The sequence below is a fragment of the Leptonychotes weddellii genome, chromosome 8 (assembly GCF_054177405.1).
Source record: "Leptonychotes weddellii isolate Sample4059 chromosome 8, ASM5417740v2, whole genome shotgun sequence".
NCBI classification, from domain to species: domain Eukaryota; kingdom Metazoa; phylum Chordata; class Mammalia; order Carnivora; family Phocidae; genus Leptonychotes; species Leptonychotes weddellii.
In genome coordinates, this window is record NC_138376.1 from 130,519,087 (window position 1) to 130,539,766 (window position 20,680).

Genomic DNA, 20,680 nt, shown 5'->3' on the forward strand with positions numbered 1-20,680 from the left:
GCGGCGCCACTGAGGACCAGCAGCTCCGTCACCCACACCGTAAAAAGCCCTACCACCCAGTAACCATGACACTTGCAACAGAAGTAACATGTTTATGGGATTAGTCAGGAAAACAGCAATTAAATGATGCCTACTGTTTAAATTGTTGCCTAGGATGTCATTTAAAAGTTATTCTGAATCTAAACCGTCAAGAATTCAGAAGGAAAATTAAGATAAATGGACATTTAAAGACACTGCATGTCCCAAATAAACTATAAATGACATCAAAATCAAGTTAGTAATTGTTTTCTTTTTTTTTTTTTTTAAGATTTTATTTATTTATTTGACAGAGAAAGACACAGCGAGAGAAGGAACACAAGCAGGGGGAGTGGGAGAGGGAGAAGCAGGCTTCCCGCGGAGCAGGGAGCCTGATGTGGGGCTCGATCCCAGGACCCCAGGATCATGACCTGAGCCGAAGGCAGATGCTTAACGACTGAGCCACCCAGGCGCCCCAGTAATTGTTTTCTTGACAGTCAAATAATTCCACAAATTAATTTCAGGAAAATAATTCCAAGGTAATTCCAAGAAATGTGGTTTGTCCCTGAGGTGGACGAATGTCTTCAAGTTGACAAAACACCCTACTCAGCACATGGATGAGTGACATCAGGAAGAATGCTGAATCTCTGAGACGTGCAACCGTATCTGCTCCAGGTCACAAGCACCTGCACGTTCGCAAAGCTGTATTTCTGTGTGAGTCATCCCAAGAAAGGGGCTCCCTGTGCAGAAGGACGTGCACCAGGAGCATGGGAACACCGGCCAGGAGGGGTGTGGGGACCTACATGACCTGTTGTAGGGACTCACGGCCAGACACACAGTTTGAGCAGAGGGCTCAGGCGCTGAGAGCTCAGGGCCGTGCAGAACTTCCTGCCTAAGCACAGCCTCTGATCCACGGGGCAGATGCACCCTGCAGAGGCCTGGCTCCGCACCTATTCCTGGGGACAGCGCGGGGGGCAGCACATTTCTTCCAGCCCACCAGTATGCTTTTCAGACTGCAAGCATACGCTTAATTGTAAGTTAAAACCTTCAAGAAATGCACCTGTTAAGTGAATCCTTACAAGGTGATAGATGGGAGGGAGACCCTGAGACCCCCTTGAATGTGAGAACTCCAGCTTAAAAACACACACTGAGAGAATTTGACTCCACAAAGCCCACCGACAAAACAGACATACAAGTTTTTTAAGTTACCTGTTAACACTGACGAGTTGTAGATTAATGATCCCATATGATGATCCCAAACCTTTGGAAAGACACATGTTTCTTTAGAAGAGATATAAATTTTTTTCTGATCTACATTCCTGATGTAGCTTGAACTAATACTTCGACTCGGTTACAAATTAATTCGTGTGAATGGTTACCTAAAGGAGAAAATAATAAAACAGGTATATAAATAATAAAACTGTAGAAACACAATAAAAGATTTCAGAATCATATGGGGAAAAGCTAGCATTTCCAGAAGTAAGGATCTATGGGTTTGGAAGACCCAAGCCAGGGCTGCAGACATCCCCACAGCAATCGACACTGCCTGGGGGAGGTGCGCGGCCACAGTCACTGCCCTCTACTGCCAAGGGCGAGGGCCTGTTTCCGGACACGCTCCGGCGCTTTCCAAACTCAGCTCCCATCTCAAAATCCCCATGAGACGGCGGGCACCCTCACTTCCATCCAGGCTCAGCTCATCTGTCTGCAGCAGCTGGAGGGGCTGGGGCTGGGCCCGAGCAAGGGAAGAAGCAGACATTTCCAGATGACCGAGGAAGTGTTCCAGTCTCTCTCCTCTCCCACCCTGACAGTGGGTGTAAACCACCCATAACTCTTCTTCCAATAATGCTGCACAAGTCCTCACTTGGTCAATAGGATAAAAATCCTAATGCTAGCTGACTGGGAGCTGGATGGGAACGGAGCTGGCATTTTAAATTAGTTTCTTCTTGGGGCGCCTGGGTGGCTCAGTCGGGGGTGCCTGGGTGGCTCAGTCGTTAAGCGTCTGCCTTCGGCTCAGGTCATGATCCCAGGGTCCTGGGATCGAGCCCCGCATCTGGCTCCCTGCTCAGCAGAGAGCCTGCTCAGCAGAGAAGCTGCTTCTTCCTTTCCCTCTGCCTGCCGTTCTGCCTACTTGTGCTCTCTATCTCTCTGTCAAATAAATAAATTAAAAAAAAAAAAAAATCTTTAAATAAATAAATAAATTAGTTTCTTCTTAAGCTCAATTTAGTTCTGATTGAATCCTCTGATATTGGGAAATGGCTCTTCTGCTCTGGGCCCCCAGGAAACACTGCGGAGTAAATTAATGTTCTAGCTCCCCAAGGCCCTGGATTTAAGGAGGAGAGTCCCGCGGCTGACCCAAGCCCACCTGGGAATGTTGGGACACGCCCAGCTGACACCTCTGGCCAAGTTCAGGACAGAAGTGTGGTAGAAATAAAATCATAGGTATGCGGTGACCGCAGACCAGAAAGGCCTGCTCAACTGTGTCCACAGTCCTCTGAAAAGCACCTAACGCACTCCAGTGTCCACGCCCTTACCTTAAAGCTTCTGTCTTCAGACACTGAGATGATGAGATGTGTTTGCCACGGAGGTTTGTCAGCTGCAGTCATGGCGCCCCGGTGACCCTCCAGCTCAGCTAGTGTAGACTGCCTCTGGGAAAATTTGTGAAGGAAGATCAATAACTGAATGTTCTGGTAACTCTTGTTATTAAGAAGCTATATACATCTCACAGAAAACAGTTTCTGTTAAGCTCTACTTTATGTAACTCCCTTTTCCACATGTGAAACTACCTGTATCTAAACCTAGAAGTTAAAATTCAGATGGCTGAGCTGGGAGGGGGCATCAGCTGCCCAGGGCCACGTGCACGGCAGTTTTAGAAACAGCGACGACGTGATGCGGGTCCTGAGCAGTTCCACACAGCAGGCAGGCCGATCTTCCCGCCCACACCCTGTGTGCAGCCCTGAGGCCACTCTTTGCTGCGGGACTGCCCAGAACATCTCTGCAGGGGTGGGCAGAGCATCCTAAGATCAAACAGGACAGTGTGTTCCTACTACTAATGAGCTATCCTTCCTCCAAAACCCTTGAAACCTACTCTAGCCAGGAAGCCCCAGAAGACAGTGTTGTGAGCCAGAATCACACAGCACAGATTCAGTGACCAGTCACCCCAGCAGATGTCCCTGTGGGACTCCAGGCAACTGGGATCAGGCCTGCTCTTCAACCCTGCGGCCTCCAGTCAGACAAGATAAATAGCCCCTCATACACATGCAGGAAATATACACATATCTGTATCGACACAGCAACTTAACTAAGGAGTGAGCGCTTAACCCTGGAAGACTTCCAATAATGTAACCTGAAACCCTCGACAAGCTAGCTTATGTCTCTTATCACCAGAAGATTAAAAATAAAAGGTGGACTAATACTTCGTCATAATGTGCACAAGAACAGGGATACTCTCCAGGTTGGATGTTAGGAAATGCACGTTTCTACTCCCTCCAATGTCTGTAATATGAGATAGTCCTTGTCTATTAATAGCATTGTATCCTGGAAAACCCCTTGTTTCCTTTCGGCATTTATGGTCATGTGTTACATTAGTTTAAGTGTTCTGTATTCATTTAAAGTCTTAAGTTCATCAACTGGTCACTTCCTAGTGTTCTGTGGAAAGCACTACACTTCACCAACATGCTGGCAGCCCACGTGCGTCCAGCTACTTTCCCCCGGTAAATCTCACAAGCCTGCTAAGAAGTGTGTGAAGAGTGACAGGCCAGCCATACACGGTCTGGAACAAACACCTGCCACCTCATTTCCTGTCTGCATGGCTGAGGCCTGACTCGGGTCCGCAATCTTCTCTTTCCAGGACATCTCATCTTCCTTCTGATGCTGACGGTGCTTGGTGTCCTCCTGGCTCATCTGTGTTCCTTCTCCCAGCATGAGGCTGGTGAGCTTTGCTACATGTGGTGGGTGCCTTCATGGAATCACTGAATCCCAGGACATTTCCCATCATCTGTGACTTCACTTACAACGTTAGCATTTTGTTATGTGTGAGCCTCAGTTGCATAATTTGGCCAAAAACTGCATGAACACAGAAATGTACGCTCTGCCCCAAACTGCCTAGCGCACAGTAAGCCCACCATCAATTAATCCTCGATTAAGATTTTATGCCTAACACTCTCCCTAACCCAGATTTTTCCTAAGTAGATATAGCAGAAAATTCCTCATAGGCAAATAGCTTTGTTAACTGCATTCACTTGGCAAACATAAGCCAAGGCCAGGCCTTGTATGATCTGTCTCCAAAATAAGTCTCAAGCAGAACATGAATTCTGAGCAAACAGGAGGCCTCCCTCACACCCCCAGCCCCACTCCTGCTCTCTCATGCCTGGCTGAGCCTAACGGGCTCCTGTTTCCTAGTCAGATGTGAGATTTAGAAGTCGCAGAGCCTGGAAGAGGAGACGCATATACTCAGACCAACTCCAGTTAAGACATAAGTGAGAAAAGTACAGTTCTTGACAGAAAGCAAGCTTAGAAAAAAGAGATAAACAAAAGCACTGTGCTGGGAGGGCTTGGAGAGATCACCAAAGGAGGAGAAATCAGAGAAATAAATGTTGACTGAACACGCTTGCTTAGCATCCTGATAGTCTGACTTCATGGACCGGTGTCATGATTGATATAGAACAGCACTATCTGATTGATATAGAACAGCGGCTTTCCAAGTGCAAGATAAAGATATGTCTTCCTTCATTGCCCAGTTAAAAGTACTGCTGATGAGAGGCAGGCGGGGCCCCGCTCAACTGCTAATGGGCAGGCATTGAACCTTACCTCAGTATCCAGCATAAATATTTTCTTTCCAGCACACACTGCAGCCGTGCGGTCATCTGGGCTCAACCTCAAACACAGCACCTTTCCCAGGAGGGTACCCACGACAACCCCTTGAGGAGTCAGCCCTAGACGGAGTTTCAGAGTTAGTGTCAGGTTTTCAGCAGGAGTCAACAACCTTAGCATAACTGCAACAAGCCACAGGGAGGCACTGATAATGTAGCTCTCTCCTCTAAAATCACATGCAGAACAACAACGAGCTTGGATGTGACTTTGGCCCCTTGAGAGTATTAAAAACATCAAGTATAAACGGTTCTTCTGGAAGTATGTGGAACGCAGGGATCATGCATCAGAAAATGACTCAGTGTCGTCACAGATAATGGGTCTCTGGGAAGGCTGCATGTGCATACACGTGGGGGTCATACAGAATCACCCACAGTCCCGATCCTTCCTCCTCCGTGACCAGGCCAGTGAGCTGCTCGGGCTCATGTCAGACAGGCAGAAGGCACAGGGTGCCCATCTGAGCCTCTGGGGCCTCTCTACTCCTATGAGGATGTCTCCCGGCAGGCCTGCACGTCCAAGGTGACAACATGAGCCAATCCGCAGCCTCAAGCAGGGTCCCTCAACCAACCCACCACCATGCAGCAGGACTCAGCGCCATTGTGGTTGGGCCCTGTCCAGCAAGGCCATGTCACCAGCGAGACCTCGAACTACAGAAGGGGAGATGTGCACATATCACTGGAATTCTATCTTGGCTAAAATCCCATGGTCTCCTTGCATGAATATTCACCAAGCACCTGTGTTACCCCAGGCATCTCCCTGGGCACCCGGGACAGATAGTGAACAAAGAGACAAAGTCCTGCCTTTGTGGAAGGCTTACTTGGGGTAGGGGGTAGGGGCATTTAGACACCGATAAACAGAGTAAGTAAACAAGTTATGTACAACGCTAGAAGGAAGTTATGAACAACGAAAGTAAAAGCAAAGCACAAAAAGGGACCGGGGTCCAGGGTGGTGGTCAGAAGGGCCCACAGCAATGGAGACACTTAAGTAGACCCTGAAGGATGTGGCAGAATCCACTGTGATCCTGAGATGGAGCAGCAGATGCAAAGGCCCGGGGGCAGGACTAGGCCTGGGCTGTTCCTTGAGACTGGGGCTTTGGCTGGGGGTCCCATAGCTTTGTCAGTCCCTAGTCTGCATGAGGTAGGAAGGCACTGGAGGGTTTTGGGCAGAAGGGTAGCATACTCAGACTCCAATTTTCCAGGGACCCCTGGCTGTTGAGTTGAGAGCAGAGCACTGGGCAAGGTGAGCAGGAGGACCCAATGCAATTACCCTGCTGAGTGATTCCAGCGGCCTGGACTGCAGGGCAACAGTGAAGACAGGTGTGAGGAGTGTCCAGAGTTTGGTTCCATTTTGCAGGGAAAGCAGACGGAACCTGGGGTCGGTTGGATGTGGAGGTGTGGAGGGAGGCTGAAGCACAGTGCTATGGTTTCTGACCTGAGCTGCTGTGGGGAGGTGGGAGGCAGGTGAGGGAAACGCGACCAGGACAGGTAAACCTGAAGTGCTATCAGACATGCGCGTGGAGATGTCCAGGTGCAGTTCACACGTGAGACCACAGTCAGGAGGGAGGAGTCAGTGAGACCAGACGTGGCAGCTGTCAGAGCCTGGGGTCATCACCAAAGGAGTGGTTTTTGAGGGGAAAGAAAACAAGCCCATATCCCAGTGTGAAAGGTGGGAGAATGACATGGAGCCAGCAAAGGAGACTGGGGACAAGTGACGAACGACAGCCCCGGGTCACAGTCCATTTTCCAGTCCAAGTGCAAACACAATCATATTGGACACGAAGGTGCTATAATCCAGCACACCTGCCCACCTAGGGCACGGAAACCAAGCCGGGCGGTGCTACGTCCCGCCCAGGCCCCTGCGGCTCCCCTGGAGCCTTCTGTAGTCCCACTGCTGGAGCTCTGGGACGCAGGACAGCTGGGGCACAGAACGCTGAGCCCCACAAGGGCGCCAGACTGTGCCTCGGGGCCAGCTTCAACCCGCCCATGGACTAGACCACATGCATCCAAGTCCACACGAGTCCTCTCTACCCCATCCTCATAGGGGTAGAGAGGCCCCAGAGGCTCAGAAGGTTGCAGCCCCTTCCCACAGGGAAGGCTGCTTATTTACAAAGACCTTCGCGGGGAGCAGGAAACGAACATGTGGTTTACTGTGCATACGTACATGTGTGTGCCTGTGTCCATGTGTGCGCACGTGCATACAGCTCTGTGTACCCTTACATGCGTGTGCACGCACGCACGGAGTGTATGTGTGCACGTGTGCGCGCTATATACACACGAGGGCATACACTACACACGTGTGCTGCTAGACGCATACGTGTGTGCTGTGCACGTGTGTGCTGTGCACGTGCGGGATGCATATGTGCACGTGTGTCCACATGTGTGTGCATGTGCTGTCCTGACACTGACGCTGGACACTCAACTACAAATTAAATGAGATGAGGTGTAAACTATTCCATATGCTGCTGCCTAAGATCCCTTCACACCTGTTTTCTGGAGCAATCCTACGAATTCTCAGTGTAACCAGTTACATAGAGCTCAAACTCCTTAATGTGGTCCTCGCCTCACTTCTCACCTTCATCTGATAAAACTCTCTAACATCACCATGCTCCCACCCTGTGGACTCCTCCTCAGCTCGGCCGACAGGTTGAGTTCTTGACACAGACGGCCCGCGCACACACCCAGCACAGTGCCACTGTCCAGCACCAGCCCTTCCACCCAGCTCCTCCTCATCCTCCAGCTCAAAAGTCACCTCCCCAGAGATGACAGCATGGGAGTGCATCCTGCCCACATCCTCCATCGACCCCTCGCCTGCCTTCTCTACTGTGCTCCCCACAACTCATAACCACTCACTTGCCTGTCTGATGCATGTTTGCCTCCCCTCACTGTCTGTAAGGAAAGAATATTTCCACTTGCCTACATGTTTCCAGAGTTCCACAAAAATCACAGGTTTCATCAAAATGACAAAACATGTAATATTAAAACTAATGAGCCTATCATGTCAGCTTCACACACAGCAAAGGTCAGTAGATCTGAATATAAGGTATCCTTCCCCCAAAGAACATCCAGCTTGGACATCTATCTGGTTTCAAGGTTAAAGGAGTGAAAAATTCTCCCAAGCCCCCTTATGTAACCAAGTCTATTTAAGGGTGAGTTATTCCCTTTGCACATTTTCTTAAATATATTTTAACTGTTCATTTACCTTGAAGTGCTTTCTGTCTGCATTCATCTAGAGTCCACATTATAACATAATCTCGTGATGCAGAACAGATGAGAAGTGGACTCACTGCATTTCCAAATGCCACAGCAGTAATTGGCTCATGGTGTCCTCTTAGGGTCAGAGGCTGAAGAGTTAATAGAAACAAAACTATCATGAACTACAGATAATATTTAAAGAATAAAAAAGCATAACAGCATAATCTCAAACCCAAGAAATCAAATGGATTGAATTTTTCAAATATATTTATTTCATATATTCATTTATAATTCATTTATTAAAATTCCTGTTAATGTACTACTCAGTTATTCTCTCAAGTGAACCATTTCATGGTTACCCAACATTAAGAATCACACTAGTAAAATGATGCAGGTCACCTCACTCTTCCACTTACTCATTAGTTATTAATTAAGCAAATATGTATTGCGTCCTGCTACGTGCCAGAAGAATAATGGCTGTGCTGGACATTGAAGGGTAAGGCAATGACAAGGAATCCCCAAGAGGAGGGGTGCATTCGGGTCACTGGGAGACAAGGCACATGTCAGAGGCTGCTGGTGCAAGCAAGGAACACAGTGAAGTTACAGGAAGGCTGAGCGCTGTGTATGGAGTTCTGATAGTGCGCTAGGAAATGGGAAGCCAGCCGAGAAGGTACAAGCAGAAGAATCTATGACCAAACTCGTTTTCAGACTTGTAACACTGCTGCAAGTACAAAAGAGGGACCACAATGGGGACACAGAGGGACCAAACATCCCAAAGCAAGTACAGTAAAGACCTGAATGAGGGCGGCACAGATGGAGATGGGAGGAGACAGAGAACCAAAGACTCTGTGACCAGTGGGCATTGAGAGATGGGGGAAGGGACAGAAGCAAAGATAATCAGTGTTCCAGGTTGAAACCCTAGGTGAATGGTGGCATAAGAAAGGGGGAATGGAATCAGGAAAGAACATAGTTTGTCTGGGCTATGTTGAGTGAGGTACTTTTGAGCTGACAGTCAGCAGACAGTAGGCACTTTGACAGAAGAGCCATCACTCAAACACGAGAATGACAAGAGCTCTGTCTCTGGTCATGGCGGCCAGTTCATCTGTACCAAGCTCCTGATGAGAACAAGAAAGCGGGGAAAAATTTGCCAAGAACATACAGACACACTTTTAAGACATCAGAGAGCAATGAAAGCAACAAAAAATTAAGAACGGAGAAGAAGGAAACAGAGAAGGAACCCAACATGGGAGGCCATTCACCCATGAAGACTCCTGTTGAATGGCAGCTTTCTGACAATTCCAGTAAAGGCAGTTGAAACCTGAGATACTTATGGGACTAGGAGCACAAAAATGGTGTAATTAAATGCATCGTTTTCAGGCACAAACAGAACTATCTTATTGGGAAAAGGGCAAAGAATTCCACTGCCTGACAAAGTACTTCTGAGAATAGAGCCAATGGACTTAAGGTTGAGGACTCCATGCATTTTTTTTCCTTTAAAACACTACAGATGAATTTTAATAAATTTCTGCTTTAAAAAAGACATACCACCTACTAAGGTGGGAGGGAAGGGCATGTTACCAAATGCCCAGGCCTGGAGTAGTGACCCAAAGGACCAGGCCCAAGGAGGGAAGACGAACGGGCAGCAGAAGAGTGCTCACAAGCCCACCTTTGAGTTCTCATAATCCCCGATTGGATTAGAGTGACCTGGGATTGCCAGTGCCCTCAGCCAGCCAGCTATCAGAAGCAAGCATAAATTCTCTCTGCAAGAAGTTAAGATCATCCAGAGCCCCAAACTAGTTGTGCATTTTTTCACACATAATGTCTGGCAGTCAATCATTCAAGGAGTCAAGACCATTCAGTCAAAAACAAGGGAAATCTATAACCATGGAAAACACCCACCCATAGATCATCCAGATGGCCTTGAAACCAAACCAGAACTGATCCAGATTGCTGAATTACTAGATAAGGACATTAAAACAGTCATTATAATTCTATTCCATATGTTCAAAAAGTTAAATAGGGGTATAAAAAAATCAATAATTAATAACCTTCCAAAACAGAAAGCACCAGACCATGATGGATCCACTGCTCAATATTTAAGGAAGAGATTTTACTAATTCTCTAAAATCTCTTTCAGAAGACTGAAGAAAGATAACAGAGGGAAACACTACTTTCAGAAGAAGCAGAGGAAATATTTCCTTACTCATTCTATAAGACCAGGATTACCCTAATATCAAAACCAGACAAAGACATCACAAAAAAAGAAAATTAAAAACAAGTATCTTTCATGAACATAGATGCAAAACTCAACAAAATATTCAAAATATCAGCAAATCAAACCATACAATGTATTAAAAAAGTATACATCATGACCAAGTAGAATTTGGAGATTTATTCCAAGTATGCAAGGCTGGTTGAACATTTGAAACTCAGTTAATCCATCACATCAATAGGCTAAAAAAGAAAAATCACATGAAAATATCAAAAAATGTTGGGGTGCCTGGGTGGCTCAGTCAGTGAAGCATCCAACTCGATTTTGGTTCGGGTCATGGTCTCAGAATCATGAGATTGAGTCCTATGTCAGGCTCCATGCTGGGCCTGGAGCCTGCTTTAAGATTCTCTCTCTCCCTCCCTCTCCCTCTGCTCCCGCCCCCGACTCACATGTGCTTGCATTCTCTCTAATAAACAAATACACAAATAAATAGAAATAGTAGCTGCTTCACAGTACAGTTCATTTACAAAAAAAAAAAAAGTAGAAGAAAGCATTTGACAAAATCCAATAGCAATTCATGATAAAAACTATCAGTATACTAGGAATGAGGGGAACTTCCTCAACCTAATAAAGAGTATCTACAAAATACCAAAAGCTAATGTATGAAGTGGTAAGAAACTACAAGCTTTCCCACCAAGATTAGAAACAAGATGAGGACGAGGATGTCCCCTCTCACCACTCTTGTCAACATTACACTGGGAGTCTTAGCTAATATGATAACACAATAAAAGGAAAAGAAGGTATAGTGACTGAGAAAATAGAAATAAAACTGTCTTTGTTCATGGGTGACATGATCATCTAAAAATTAGTAAGTGGATTTTGAAATTAAAAACACAATACCATTTACATTAGCACTCAAACAAGTGAAATGCTTAGGTACGTATCTAACAAAATTGTGTAAGATCTCCGGGGTGCCTGGGTGGCTCAGTCGGTTAAGTGCCTGACTCAATTTTGGCTCAGATTATGGTTGTGAGATCAAGCCCTGGGTTGGGCTCCATGCTGGGCATGGAATCTGCTTAAGATCCTCTCTCTCCCTCTCCCTCTGCACCCCCCACTCACACATGCTCACTTTCTCTCTGAAAAAAAATTATGTAAGATCTCTATGAGGAAAAATAAAAGTGTTGAAAGAAATAAAAGTAAATGAATGGAGAGATATCCCATGATCATGGATAGAAAGACTCAATATTGTCAAGATGTCAGTTCTTCCCAACTTGGTCTATAGATTTAATCCAATCCCAATCAAAATCAACAAACTAATTTTAAAATGTATACAGAGGCAAAAGACCCAGAATGGCCACACAGTACTAAAGAACAACAACAAAGTTGGAAGACTGACACTACCTGCCTCCAAGACTTATTATGAAGCTACATTAATCAAGATTGTACAGTAATGGCAAAAGAAAGGACAAACAGATCAATGGGAGAAAAGACAGAGCCCAAAACAGTCAAATGAACTTTCACTAAGGAACAAAGGTGATACAATGGAGAAAACTATAAACCCCTTAAAAATAACATGGGAGAAAATCTAGATGACTTAAGTTTGGTGATGACTTTTCAGATAAGACACCAAAGGCATGATCCATGAAAGTAAGAATTGATAGCCTGGATTTCCATTAAAATTAAAAATTTCTGTTCCATCAAAGACACCATCAAGAGAATGAGGAGACAAATCACAGACTGGGAGAAAGTATTTGCATAAAACATATCTGATAGAGGACTATTTCCAAAAATAAACAAAGAACTCTTAAAGGGCAGCAATAAGAAAATAACCAAGTTAAAAAAGGAGCCAGAGGGCACCTGGGTGGCTCAGTCGTTAAGCGTCTGCCTTCGGCTCAGGTCATGATCCCAGGGTCCTGGGATCGAGCCCCGCATCGGGCTCCCTGCTCGGCGGGAAGCCTGCTTCTCCCTCTCTCATTCCCCCTGCTTGTGTTCCCTCTCTCTCTGTGCCTCTCTCTGTCAAATAAATAAATAAAATCTTTAAAAAGGAGCCAGAGACCATCACAGACACCTCACTACAGAAGACATAAGATGACAGGTGAGCAAACTCCACATCATCAGTCATCAAGGAAATACAGATGAAGACAACAATGATACCACTGCACACCCACTAGAGTGACAAAATCCAGAACACTGACAAGTCCAAATGCCGATATGGATGTGGAGCAGCAGGAATTCTCATTCACGGCTGGTGGGAATACAAAATGGTGCAGACAGTTTGGCAGTTTCTTACAAAAATAAATATTCTTTCAACATATGATCCAGCAATCATGCTCCTCAGTATTTACCCAAAGGAGCTGAAAATGTATGTCCACTCAAAAACCTGCACATGAATGTTTATAGCAGTTTTACTCATAATTGCCAAAACTTGGAAGCAGTGGGTAAATAGATAAACTTGCTGCATCCAGACAATGGGATATTGTTCCGTGTTAAAAAGAAATGAGCCATCAAACCATGAAAAGACATAGAGGAACCTTCCATGCATATCACTAAGTGATCCCACCTGCATGTGATCCTACCTGTGTGGGATCCCACCTACATGACCCTGTGGAAAAGGCAGAGCTGTGGGGACAGTGAAAAGTCAGCTGTTGCCAGGGTTGGGGTTGGGGGAGGGGGGGCTAAGGGGGCAGAGCACAGGATTTTAGGGCAGTGAAAATTCTCGGCCTGATATGGTAATAGTGGACACCTGTCATTCTACATTTGTCTAAACCCACAGAATGCACACCAGGAGTGACCCTGAAGGACCTATGAAGTCTGGGCAACGATGACATGTCAGCGCAGCTTCGTCAGCTGCAACAAATGCACGACTGAGGTACAGCGTGTTGGGTGGGGGAGGCTGTGTGTCGCAGGAGCACAGGGGGCGTACAGGAAATCTCATACCATCCCCTCAATTTTGCTGCGAACCTAAAACTGCTTTTACAGAATTAATGAAGTTTTGGGGCCCCTGGGTGGCTCAGTCAGTGAAGCGTCTGCCTTCAGTTCAGGGTCCTGGGATCAAGCCCCACATTGGGCTCACTGCTCGGGGGGAGCCTGCTTCTCCCTCTGCCTCTGCCCCTCCCCACTCGATTCATGTTGTCTCTTGCTCATTCTGCTTTCTCTCCAAATAAATAAATAAGTAATCTTTAAAAAATAAAAATAAAAGAATAATAAAGTCTTAAAATTTTTAAAAAAGGTAAAAAGTAGCCCCTAAAAAGAAAAATGTAGCCAAAATTTCAGAGCAAGAAATATTACCAGGGATAAAGAAATGTTACTTTGTACATTCACAGAGTCAATTCACCAACAGAACATAAAGATACCAAACATTTATGTGCTTAATAATGGAGTTTCAAAATATATGGAGCAAAACTGATAGAGGAGAAACAGGCAAATCCACATGCAGAGTCACAGATTCCAATATGCGTCCCTTGATAACTGACAGAACATGGGGCCATGAATGGAAGATGTGAAGAACACTATCAAGCAATGTGACCTGACATTTATAAAACAAAGATCTGCAAATACTCATAGCATTTTATCCACAGTAGTCAAAAGTGAAAATAACCTGAATGTTCACCAACAGGAAAATGGATACACAAATTATAGTACATTCGCACAATGGGATACTACTCAATATTGAAAAAGAATACACCATTGATACATGAACAATGCAGATAACTTCTAAAATAAGTATTCGGAGTGAAAGAAGCCAAACAGACACAAAGAATAAGCAGTGTCTGATTCCACTGGCATCAAACTCCAGAAAATGCAAACTAACGAAAGCTCTTATTTAGAATACATAAAGAACTCCTGGGCGCCTGGGTGGCTCAGTTGGTTAAGCGACTGCCTTCGGCTAAGGTCGTGATCCTGGAGTCCCGGGATCGAGTCCCGCATCGGGCTCCCTGCTCGGCAGGGAGTCTGCTTCTCCCTCTCTCACTCCCCCCTCTTGTGCTCTCTCGCTCTCTCACTCTCTCTCTCAAATAAATAAGATCTTAAAAAAAAAATAGAATACATAAAGAACTCCTTCACATCCATAGGAAAGAGACAGATAATCTGTCAGAAAAAACAGCACAGCATTGAACACATATCACAAGAGAAGGTCCAAATGGCCAGTAAATTTGTAAACAGGGGTTAAACCTCACTAATCAGCAGAGAATTGCACATCACAAACAAGCACCCCTACACACACCAGAAGGCCTCAGACTAAAAGAACCAAGTACACGTGAGGATGCAGATCAAGTGGAACTCTTACACGGCCTTTGAAGAAGTACAGACCACTACAACCACTCTGGAAGTCTTCTTGGCCTTATCTACCAACCTGAATATACACACTCCCTACGGCTCAGCAGTTGTACACACATGTGTACCAAAAACATACAAAGGAATGCCTGTAGCAGTCAAAATATGGAAACAGAACAAATCTCCCCAAGAATAGAGAGGGTTAAGTGTGGTCTGTCCCTGCAACGGGATACGGTGCAGGGATGGAAATGAACCATGTGGATGAACCCCACAGACATCCTGGTGAGTCACAGAAACCGGCATCAGGCACAACCCCACTCATAGAGTTCAAGCGCGAGCAACACTAGCACACGGCACCAGGAGCTGAAGGTGTGTCAACTTTGGGGAGAAGGGAAGGGAGCACAGGCTGGGACACAGCAGAGCCCAGATGACGCGTACCCAGCTGTGTTCACTTCATCATAATCAAACGATGGCACTCAATATCTGGGACACATTTTTCTAAGTATCTCACACTTCACCAAATAAGTGAGAGAGATCAAGCTGGACGTCGGAATGCAGGAGCCCATGCATCGGTGTTAAGTCGTGTTGAAGAAACATAGTAAAACCTCTCGTAACTCAATGGGGAAAGATCTAACCATAGATTTCTCTTTAACGATGATGAACAGCTCCTACTACTAGTGAAGTGAGTGCCAATAACATCGAAATTAAAGAAACTTTCAGGCAAACACAGATTGGCCCCACGCGCTGTCATCACTGGTCCTAAACTCCTGAAGCCCAAAATAGAGATAAAAATGATCCCAACACTAAAAATGCTGATAGAATTTACTTTTTCCATTTTGTACAATGAAACCTGCTTTGAAGAGCATTCAGATAATTATACTAGTCATGAAATAACTTTTGAATGAAAACTAATGTCTTTAAAACTGTCAGTTCGATGTTAAAGATTCTGCCATAAATGTAATAAACTTCCTTAAATGTGTTATATTTCAAATCTACAAAAATTGGACTTCTCTTGATTATGTTAACATGAACCTTTTCTGGCTTCTGTTCTTGTTGAGGGAGAACTTTTTTTGATAAGGCGATTCCAGGCAGTGTATTTTCTAGAACTGCGACGTTAGCGGTGTTTGCTTCTCCTGTAGTCGGTACTGGAAGCCCCAGGGCGCAGTTTCAGCCAAACAGCGTCGGAGGGGGGGCAGGGAACCGCAAGGTGCGGCATTCGACCTAAGGAAAAACACACAGCACTTCCACATAGCGGGTAAGAAGGCTCCCCGGCCGCGCTCCACGCGCACAGTGCATTCGCGTCTAAGGGGAAAGCGCAGTAGTGCCCGGCACGCTGGGCACGGCAGGCAGGCTCCTCCGGGGCTCCCGGGCGCTTTTCCGTGACCAGGTCACCGAAACCAGCATCAGTGCAGAGATTCCCCCGTGGGTCTCCCATCTCCAGTCCGAACGCACAGTGTGTGGAGAACCACCACGGGAGGACACTTAATGCAGACATGACGAGCGCGTCACACACACAGAACGTCACGCCCACTTACCCCTCGCCCTCCCCGCTCCCAAGACAAGGGGGAGGACACTACTCAGAGCCCGGAGGCCCCCCCGACACAAGCGCACGCACGCGCACGCGCACAACTGCTCACTGGATCCCGGCTTTCAGATTCAACAGACCCTGGTTCACGGCCCCTCCTCCCACCCAGCACCCCCGCTCAGAGCTGTGGACTGTGCTTCCGCGTGGGGCTGGACAACGGACAGAACAGCACCTCCCAGCGGCGGCCTGCGATGCTGGTCCGCCCTGCACGAGCCCAGCACTAGCTCTGAGGAGTGAACAGAAAGTTATTAGGGACATCGATTACTATTATCAGTGACTCTGAGATACAAAATCATTTCCCACATTTTCCAAGCAAACTGGTGGTAAAGTACAATATCAATCTAGCTCTCCCATTGCTTACCTTGGGTTTGTTCCACTGTTTCACAACATTGTGTCATTAAAATCAATTACCTCAGGTTATATAATCACTGACTCACTGACTCCATCTTACAAAAGCATAAATGAATGAAACATTGACAAAAATAAAAACTGCTTCAGACTTCTGTCCCGCTTCACAGTTAATGACCTCACCCATGTTATGTCTTTATAGACACGTAGCCCTCAAGTCATCCTGATTCTGCTCTTCCCCACGCCTCACTCCAGGCACTAGACCTGAAAAGCTCATCCACAGAATTTGCTGACACAGTCGTGAGCAAAGGGTTTAACTCTCTGGTCCACCATGCTGGTCGAGTGGACTCAGATGACCTAACCATGGTTCACATGCAGGCTTCATAGGGAAAGGGGTGGTCCAGACAGAAGAAGACCAGGTGGCACTGACCAGCAGAGATGGGATGAGGTTAGAAGAGGGAGAAAAAGTCATCGTCCAGTGGGGACAGCCTGCAGTGCTCAGCAACGGACCAAACAGAAGGGCTTCCCCTTAAGCTCAGTTCATAATTGGAGGGCTATTGAAGGTTGCTGAACAAAGCTATTTAGGAAAATGCACATTTCAATCTGGCAGCAATGGGCAAGGTGGTCAGGATCAAGAGGGACTGGGGTAGGCAAGAGAGAGGACCAAGTCCCCAGCTCCACACACAGGGGCTCTGGCTCAGGGAGCCTGCAGAGCAGATGACTCTCAGTTCGATCCTTTCTATCTCCAGATCTCTCTTCATGGCACAACCATGGTCTAGTTTCCAGGGACAAAGGCCTACATGAATGTCAATCCTGTCCTTTCCTGTGCCCCTCATATGCAATCTATACCTAGCCCCGTCTTTCTTCAAGAGGACTTTGGCCCCCAATACCCAAAAGAAAGATCATGCAAATGTACAAAACAATCTAGAACCACCCCCCCAACCCCTGACAGTGGTGAAGATGCCACAGACTGCCCACACCTCTCACTCCTGAAGGGCAGCCTCCCCTGGGCCCGGCAGCACTGTGACCCTCAAGGCCAGCAAATCTCAACTTAAACACAGAGGCTCCCTCCACACCCATCATGCTGGCTTGCTCCTAGCTCTGAGAATAGAGCTGCTTTTTCTCCCCTCGAATGTCTCTCCTGTTGAAGGTGCCTCAAGCTCTCCACTTGCCGGCTGCTCCCCCTTCAGGTCTCAGCTGAGCCAGAGACGCCCTCTGTGTGCCCCTACCACCTCCTTGGCCTTCACACACCCTGACCCAGGTGACCCCTTCAGAGGCAGAATGGAAGGCTGGGGTCAGGGCCCTGGGCTGCAAACCAGCTGCGTGATGCCAGCTCAGACGGCCCAAGTTTCCAGGACCACAGACGGGGAAAGCTCGCTGGGGGCTTTCCAGCTGAGCAGGTGGCATCCCGCGTAAAGCCTCCGGGCCACCTGACAGAGGGTTGGGCCCCGCAGTACACAGCACCTGGGCGCTGGGCAGTCGGCCATAATCACTTTCCAGCTCAGGTGCAGTAGTCACGATTGAACAAGACAAAGGAGACCAACAAAAATATCTACCCAGGCTATTCTATTGGAAAACAACCCAGAAGAGAAGTTAGTAAGCATTCCAGTAGAAGACCTGACTAGAAACCCTTATTTTAGCATCTGTAAGGCCAAGATACCAGGCAAGCAGAGAGATTAAGTGATAAAGTTCTCAAAATACAGTCAGAGGACTTACGCTCCATCATCTCCCACAAAACAAACGTTCTCTGTTATAACAAATAAGAGGCAATTTTTATAGACTTGAAAATTCTGCAACAATCTGGAGAAAAAATAAAAGCATTTTGAATATTTTAATGCACAATCTTCTCCAATTCATGAATTCGGTTTTACTTATTATTCTTGCAACTGCCAAGACATGGCAGGGAGTTTCATATAAAAAATAGCTGAATGTTTTAAAGCTACCATGATTTGCTTTGTAGGTTTTACCATTTTAAAGGATCCAGTGCCTAGCACCGTGGCCAGGATGTAGTTGGTGATGAGGGGAGTGTCCCAGATGGACACAATGAAATCACTGTGTGGCCCCTCCAAGTACTTCCCGAAACATAAAATATTGTAAGAAACATGAAAGAATATATCAAAAACTATAATTGTTTAAAAATTTTTAAGAATCTACCCATTGAATAGATAAGGAAGATGTGGTATATATATGTAAATGGCATACTACTCAGCCATCAGAAAGAATGAAATCTTGCCATTTGCAACAATGTGGATGGAACTGGAGGGTATTATGCTAAGTGAAATAAGTCAGTCAGAGAAAGACTGATATATGATTTCACTCATACTTGAAAAAAACAAATTAAGAAAAAAAAGAGACACCCCCCCCCAAAAAAAAAACCACTCTTAAATACAGAGAAGAAACTGGTGGTTGTGGGGGAGGTGGCTGGGGGATTGGGGGAAACAGATGAAGAGGATCAAGGGCACACTTATCCTGATGAGCACTGAGTAATGTATAGAAATGTTGAATCATTATATTGTACACCTGAAACTAACATAACACTGTATGCTAATTACACTTGAATAAAAAATATTTTTAAAAGAAAAAAGCACTACTTTGAGTAAAATTCTTACATTTTCATGAGAACTAGAAGACATATAAAAATTTAAAAAAATAAAAAAAGAATCCACCCATCAAACTGTTATTAAATCTTGTATTATTCCTTCAACGTAAACTTATATGCACCAAGAACTGTCTTAATCTCTTCTCTAACTCCTATAACATTCAGCACCATGATTTGCAAAGAATAGAATCTGTACACCAATTTACAATTTAAAAATCATTTTCATACATACTAACATGCAGATTTGGGTATATCAATAAATACATTATATCATTCAATACTTACAACAACTCTTTAAAGTTGTTTGTTAAATGTTTGTTCCATTTTACAGGTGGAAACATAGGAGGTGTCAGTAAGTGGTGAAACTCCCCATTTCTGACTCCTCATTCCTGGTACCTCTGCCATGGCATACCCAGAGCGGGGCCACAGGTGACCTCACAGCTCCACCCACCTAAGAAAGCAGCAGCAGCGCAGGGAACCTGTGCAGGGCCAGTGGCTTCACAAGCAAACAGCTTTGCATGAGCCGCCTGCTCAGCCACTCACTGCTGCTCGAAGTGGCCTGGCAAGTGTACCAACACCCACCGGCCTCTGCTGGTGACCGTGCTCGGAGCTGCCCGCAGACAGAGGACATCTAACCCCTTCGCACGAAACGTGTGCTGTCCTGCTGGCCGTTACCTGGACACAGGTAAGTTACCCCTAGAGCTCTGAGCTGCCGGCCATCCCAAATGACTTCCACCCACAGGCTGCTGGAAATCCGTGCCGAGGCAGGAATCTCTGGACAGAACTGAAGAGTAACGGGGTAGAGGAGGAAGGAGTATGACCTTCAGCTATGTGAAACACATTGTTCTAATTGGTCAGGGACAGCTAGATAACCATTTGGGAAATAATACCAAAAACAATTAAATTTCAGATGCCTTACAGGTTACAAAGTACTATTAACAATTTAAAAACAAAAACCAGAGAAAAATCTGCAAAAATAACGGAAAGAACTAACATCCTTAATATTTAGAGAGCTATAACAAATATATGAGAGAAAGCTTAAAACCTCAATAGAAAAAAAATACAAACTACAGAGGAGCAATAAAAATGCACAATAAACATCATCCTCAACAGGGAAAAACTAAGAGCCTTTCTCCTAAGGTCAGGACTCTGACAGGAATGTCCACTCTCATTGGTTTTATCCAATACAGGACAGGACGCATAGCCACAGCAATCAGACAAGAGGAAGGAATAAAAGGCATCCAAACTGCTAAGAAAGAGGTGAAACTCTCACTCTTTGCAGATGACATGATACGGTATATAGAAAGCCCTAAAGACTCCACCAAAAAACTGCTAGAAATGACAAATGAATTCACTAAGGTTGCAAGATACAAAATCAATATACAGAAATCCATTGCATTTCTATCTACTAATAATGAAGCAGCAGGAAGAGAAATTAAGAAAACAACCCCATTTATAACTGCATCAAAAACAATAAAATATCTAGGAATAAACCTAACCAAAGAGGTAAAAGATCTGTACTCTAAAAACTATAAAACACTTATGAAAGAAACTGAAGATGACACAAAGAAATGGAAAACATTCCATGCTCA

At 45.7% G+C, this 20,680-nt stretch overlaps 1 protein-coding gene and 1 long non-coding RNA gene across 2 annotated transcripts in view; both read right to left on the bottom strand.

Annotated features, from left to right (window-relative positions):
* WDR27 (WD repeat domain 27) overlaps positions 1-12,193 on the bottom strand; it is a 79,877-nt gene extending 67,684 nt beyond the window's left edge. The window contains 4 exon segments of the mRNA XM_081829390.1: positions 1,093-1,276; positions 2,547-2,660; positions 4,822-4,946; positions 8,080-12,193. Coding sequence (XP_081685516.1) covers positions 1,093-1,276; positions 2,547-2,660; positions 4,822-4,946; positions 8,080-8,251 — 595 coding nt within the window. The 5' untranslated portion in view covers positions 8,252-12,193.
* Positions 12,194-12,393: 200 nt separating this feature from the next.
* LOC145723186 (uncharacterized) lies at positions 12,394-14,281 on the bottom strand. Its single transcript, XR_014148084.1, has 2 exons — positions 12,877-14,281; positions 12,394-12,844 (listed from the first exon to the last, which is right to left on the bottom strand). It is a non-coding gene; the product is annotated as an uncharacterized LOC145723186 (long non-coding RNA).
* Between the last annotated feature and the right edge of the window lie 6,399 nt (positions 14,282-20,680).